Source organism: Propithecus coquereli, unplaced genomic scaffold, assembly GCF_000956105.1.
Source record: "Propithecus coquereli isolate 6110/MARCELLA unplaced genomic scaffold, Pcoq_1.0 Scaffold125, whole genome shotgun sequence".
NCBI classification, from domain to species: Eukaryota; Metazoa; Chordata; class Mammalia; order Primates; family Indriidae; genus Propithecus; species Propithecus coquereli.
Window position 1 is genome coordinate 3,307,238 of NW_012136636.1, and position 6,000 is coordinate 3,313,237.

The 6,000-nt window shown below is 50.3% G+C and overlaps 1 protein-coding gene across 1 annotated transcript in view; it reads right to left on the bottom strand.

The window, feature by feature from the left end:
* The window catches only part of EFNB2 (ephrin-B2), a 47,109-nt gene extending 44,507 nt beyond the window's left edge, over positions 1-2,602 (bottom strand). The window contains exon 1 of the mRNA XM_012637958.1: positions 2,415-2,602. Within this exon, the coding sequence (XP_012493412.1) occupies positions 2,415-2,536 (122 nt within the window). The 5' untranslated portion in view covers positions 2,537-2,602. The remainder of the gene's footprint in view (positions 1-2,414) is intronic.
* Between the last annotated feature and the right edge of the window lie 3,398 nt (positions 2,603-6,000).

Consider the following 6,000-nt stretch of genomic DNA (forward strand, 5'->3'; position numbering starts at 1 on the left):
CAATGCATTTGATTACCTTTCTGCCAAGTCATATTTACTGACTGAAACTTTTCCCTGGAAATAAATATGCAACTTCCCCAAGTAAAGCAACCCCTTGGCACCAGGGTTTTTTTATTCATTCTCAAACTTAGAAAAGGCTCTTTCATATCATTCCTCCAGGAAGAAATCTTTCTGATCTCTCAAGCTAGCATTCAGCTGCATGCGTTTACGAAGCAGTTTTTCCAGGAACATACTATCCAGTTCTCCACGCAAACCATTATCATGAGAATTTTAAAAGAAATTCTACTGTTGAGGACAGGAGCAATCACACCAACAGCAAGGGTAGCAGTGCAGGGAGGCAGGCTTCTGGGAAATGCAGGGCCCTTAGCAGGTCTCTAAATCTGGCCACCGCGTGGAAAAACAGACTAATCTTAATCATCAGGATGTGAGTAAATAGCAGTCACCTCTCCCACCCCCCCCACACACACATTACAAAAAGAAGATATTAATGCCCAAGCCTCAGGTTGAAATAATTATTGTTCTACCTTTTTTCTCCCGAAGTTGGTATTTCTAATCCTCCTGCCTGGTACACACAAACTGATAGTTAATAATAATGCAAAGATACACAGACTGAGCTGAACACTTAATGGGAGAATTTCTTTCAACTAGATTTAAATATAAATATTAAATCCTCAAAAGAAAAAAAAATCAGCCCCCAAAGAGAGTCGGTCAGTGAAAGTGAAGAGTGGAGTGGAGCAGGCCGCCCGGGGGAGGGGCGAGGCGGGCGCCGCGCGCATTCCGCATGGAAGAGTGACCTCTGTAGGCGCCGAGCGCGCAGCGGCCGCGGCCGCGGGCTCCCCCTTCCCGGCTGGCCGGCGGCCGCTCTCGGCTCCGCGGCCCGCTCCGGCGCGCAGGTCCCGGCCCGGCGCTTTCCGGCATCACCTGGTGCCTCACGATTCGGGGTCGGTGTAAAGATGCGACCGCCAGTACTTTATCGGCAAATACAATCTTACATTAAAAATATAATCCATACCAGATCCGGCTAACATGGAAGGAAGCAGCATTAAGTAACTTTTAAATATGAGCCGTGTTTGAAAGTGCCTTCTAGCATCATGCAAGAATTTCTTCAAACCGATTTGTAACTGTGACGATTTTGCCTTTTAATGAAAGAATTCTTGGTTAACATGTTGGTGAATTTGAAATACACCACATCTCACAGAGTGGATAAAATTCTTTAATGAAGATGTGATTTCTAAATCGATCCCCATCTCTTTACTCCTAAATCCATGCCCAACTTGATCAACTTCCATTAGGCCACTGATATTGCTTCTGGTCTCAAACGTTTACCCCAGAATCTAATAACTCCACACTTTCCTCCCACGTTTTCCAAGAATAAATTCCATGATTCTGTGAAGTATGTTTTGGCTGTGATTCGAAATGAGATGATATGCAATATTGAATGCCCACATGACTAAGAGTCACGGCCATATATATTTAGGATGGATTGCATTTTCTGAATTCTGAGTGCACTGTGGTAGCCCAGATGAAAGTTACTCTTCACAAGGCCTGGCTCTCCCACCCGTACTGTTGGATAAAAGCAAGTCTGGTCCAAAGGATCCCATTCCTACCCAGGGTCCCCAGGAGCAAAGACTTCAGGAGCAGCGTCGGCTGGGCAGGGCCCTCAGCTTTTGCACAAGGTTTCCTAAAAATAAGGTCGGCGATAGAAACTGCACAGAGTTCGGGGCCTTTGGTTTGTAAAGGAAGGGAGAAGCCGATATGCAGAGGGCCCTTCCGGAGAAGCCCAAGGCCCGTCCCCGGGCGAGCAGTAGAGGGCTCGCCGCCCGAGTTCTGTGGAGCAGGAGAGCTCCCCGCGCACCCTCGGGTTAGCTGCACGGCGCCGAGGCGCGCCGGTTCCGAGGCGCTGCAGGCGGCGCGGCGACCCACGGCTTCCCTCTGCGAGGGTGCGCTCCACTGCCCCAGTCCCACCACACCCGTCGCCCGCCCGCCCGCGGGGCCCCGGACTGCGCCGCCTACGCTCCTCGGGAGTGCCGCATCTCCACCTCTCTCCCAAGCCCGCCGGTCCCTGCGCGCCGGCCAGCCCTGCTTGTGGCCTTGTTCTTCGTCCTCGAAAACAAGAAAGGGTCAGGTATCGCCATCGGACACCTTCCCGGACGTGACACCCGAGCCGCCAGGGGCTTTTAGCGCGGGGCAGCGCTTGGGGGAGGAAAGGCGGGGAAACCGCCCCTTCGAGCCGACGCGCGGGCTGGAAAATAGAGCGAGGAGTCTCCATCTCGTGAAATGTGGTAGGGGACGGGGACAGGGGACCGAGGTTCCAGAAACAGGCTCCAAGGTTCCGCGGGCCGACCCCTCCTCCCGCCAGGACCGCACGGCGAGCCCCGGGGCGAGGACTTAGAGATACCGCGGACGCCACTTACTTGGAGTTCGAGGAATTCCAATAGATAGGCTCTAAAACTATCGATCTGGAAATCGCAGTTCTGCATAAAACCATCAAAACTCCCCAGCAGTACTTCCACAAGGAGTCCCTCCTCACGGCCATGGCTAAGCCACTCCCAGCTCCGCGCACTCCGGGCCGCAGAGGGACAGGACGCGGGCCGGGAGCCGCAATCCTCGGGCAGACCAAGGGGTAAGGCTGCAGGCGCCCGCAGACAGCTTTGGGGCGCGCCAAGCAGCTCCAGGGGTCGCGGAGGCCAGTTGCGCTCGCCCTCCCGGGCCCTCAGGGTGCGGAGCGGGATTGCCTGCGCTGGGCGCGGCGGCGCGGCGGACTCGGAGCTCCGGGGCGCCGCGCCGGACGCAGCTCGGACGGCCGGCTCCCGTGCGGCTCCAGGGTGCCGGGCCAGCCGCGGCGGGCCGGCAGGCGGGCGGGCGCGGGGCGGTTAGGGAGGGAGCGGGGCCGGGACACAAAGGCCCGAAGCGGAGAGACGACTCGGCGTGGGGCGGCGGGCGCTGCGCCCCGAGCGGGGCCGCCTCTGACTATAAATCCAGTGGAGCGGGCAGCGGCCCGTGCGCGCGGGCGCCGCGTCGGCGCGGTTCCATGTCCCGGAGCGCGGAGCGGAGAAAGGTGCCTCCGGGCGCGCAGGAGCCTCCTCAGTCCTCGCGGCTCCCCGCTCACGGAGCAATCAGGAGGGAGCTCAGTCCCAGCCGCGGGCGCCGGATGCGCGCGGGCCTTTGTGTGCGGGGAGGGCGCCGGGACCGACTCTGCGCGCAGCTCTCCGCTCCGGCCGGCGCCGCCGTCCCCGCCGAGAAGAGTCCGCGCGGCCAGCGCGCTGTCAGAGCGCTATAAACGCGGGGCCCCGCCCCGAAACGCGAAGCCCATTGGCCCGCAGCGCGGCAGCCGCACGCTAATTGGGCAGCTGCCCCGTCCGTCTGCCGCCTCCGCCCGACCCTGGGCGCCGCGAGGCGGGGCTCAGGCTGACAGGTGAGTCCCGCCCCCGGCTCGGAGCGCTGCGCAGCTGAGCCGCCGCCGGGGAGGGAGAAGTGACCCGGTGTGTGCACAGGGCGCCCCGGGTGCCGCAGCGGGAGGCCTCCCGGACGTTGTGGAGACGTTGAAATAGGGACGGCCAAGTGTGGAGTGGGCGACCACGACGGGCCACCTGTCCCCGCGCCCGCCTGCCCGTGTCTCCGCGCTCGGCAGCGCCTTCGTTGCCCAGCAAGTGTCCCAACTTTAACAGATAACCCAGACTTGTGCAGAGTCCAAGCAGTGGGTTTCCTTTTGGGTTTTCCTTCTTAAAACGAAATGTTTCCCTCTTTATAGGACTAACTTACACATCATACACGCACCCATCGAGTCCCCGGCTCCCTTCGCTGTTTCTCGCGAAGCCTCTTAGCGAAGGTTTCTCACTGAATTTTGGAACCAAACAATCAACTCCGGCTCGAATTAAGTCAATAGGGCTGGGAAATGCAAAACGACTCCAGGGGACGCTGCGCCGGAATTTGCAGCTGATAATTAGGGCGTGAACGTCTTCGCCCTCCACTCTCTCCACACTTTCTTCCCGGGCGTCTCTTCCGCTCCTCACTTCCTGGGAAAGCAGCACCTCCCAAGCCTTCCCTGCAAACGTCGCCGGCACGCACACGCCCGCGGGGACTTTCTTACTAATTGGCCTCCTGGAGATACTCACGCTTCCCAAGGTGACCGGGAATTTAGGGAGTGACGGGTACATATGTCCGGGTGTGATGTAAAAGTCAATGTGCGTCTTACTCAGTGTCTAAAGACCCAAATGCAGAGGTGGCAGGAATTCATTACTTTCCCAGTTAAGTGCTTGTCCAAAGAACAGCTTTGACGAGCTCCAGCAACCACATCAATGACTTCCATGGACCCACAGCGCCCACCAGCGACCAGTTTTACTTCTCTGCATCTCGAGAGCACAATGGTCTACCTACCCGGATCCAGTATCCAGCAGAATCTAATCAAGTCAGAAAGTCTTTCAAAATGTCCAACAGCAGGGAGAAATAAGGCAGAGTACAAATGTACAATTCAGTTTCAAAAATAAACAAAAAAAGTTGTATGCCCACATTTTTTTCCTTTAATACTGTCTACACCAGAATTTTTGTTTCAAACGCAACGATGTTCCCACAAATTATATTTTTTTAACCCAATTATCCACTAAATTAAAAAGAGAAAATATATATGGCAAAACACCTACTTTAGACACTTGTTTTTCCTTCACTTTTCTTCATAAAAATTTCTAAAGATTTTTATGGTGTATTTTTTTGAAACATCTTTAAGTTAATGTATGTATCAACTAGAGTGTGAAAATTTTGTAAAGACTCGTTTAAGACAGAAAACATTGAAGCATTCCTGGTACTGAATACACTCCTCCAAATGGATCCTTAAGAGAACAGAAAACTTTATTTTTTGTAACTACTATTAATAGTTTTAAATAAGGCTTAAACTTGAATTTTATTTTTTATATCTATTTTTATTATTCTTTCACCCAGCCATTCCAAGAATTAAACTTGAATTTTTTAAAAAGGGCTCAAATAGGGCAGATTTAAACTTAACAGATTCCTAGGAAAGATTAAAAAAAGGGACATGCACTATGACCTGTAACTTCGTAAAAAAAGGACTGGTTTTTAATATGCCTAAAGAAATCACTTAAGAAATTCATTGCAATCAAATATGAAGTTAGCTTAAAAGAACAAACACTATCTCAGCACCTTTCATGTTTAGCAAATTTATATTGTGAAACTTAAGTTGTGACCTCTTAGCTCACTACATCCTCTTCTCCGAGTAAACTACAGGAAATACAGGAAATTTGCATTGTCTGAAAATAACACAGCTTCCAAAAATAACATTTCCAGTGAATCAGATATTATCACATCCAAAGCATTTCACTTTGGGAAAATTGTAAATATACATTTATAAATAATTTCCTTTTAAAAACAATGTGCATATATAACAAAAAAAAAATCCAACATGAAGATTTCTATGGTATAGCTTTAAAGTGTGGGAATATACAACTTACTTTCTGTATAGATTTGATGTAGAGACTATGTGAAAACCATCAGCAACAGCAAACAATTTCGATATATCAATGTTCGACTACACTACTGTTTAGATAGTATTTTGTTAAATAAAAGCATCAACTCAAGCCACTTGTATCTACTATTGTATACATACGCCGAACAGATTGGCATGTACACAGTAAAAATTTGAAAGGACAACAAACCAAGAACCAATCATATCAATGTAATACCTTTTTGTATTTGGACTTCATTTTACAATTAAATTCTTGGAAAAACTTATCTTTGAAAATATATAATTTTACCAGAATGAATTTAACCCCACATCAAAAACTGAGTTTTTATTTCAGCATAAGTTACTTCAGTTTTCTAGAGTTAAAGAGAAATTTTCTAAAAGTCAAACTAATGAAGATTTGGCAATTTCAAAAATATATTGTAGTCAATTATAAAACTTACTATGAAGTTGAATAAATGTAGAATTAGGTGCCCAAATATAAAAGTCGGATAATTACAGCTTTAAAAAGTGCCATTCCACCACCC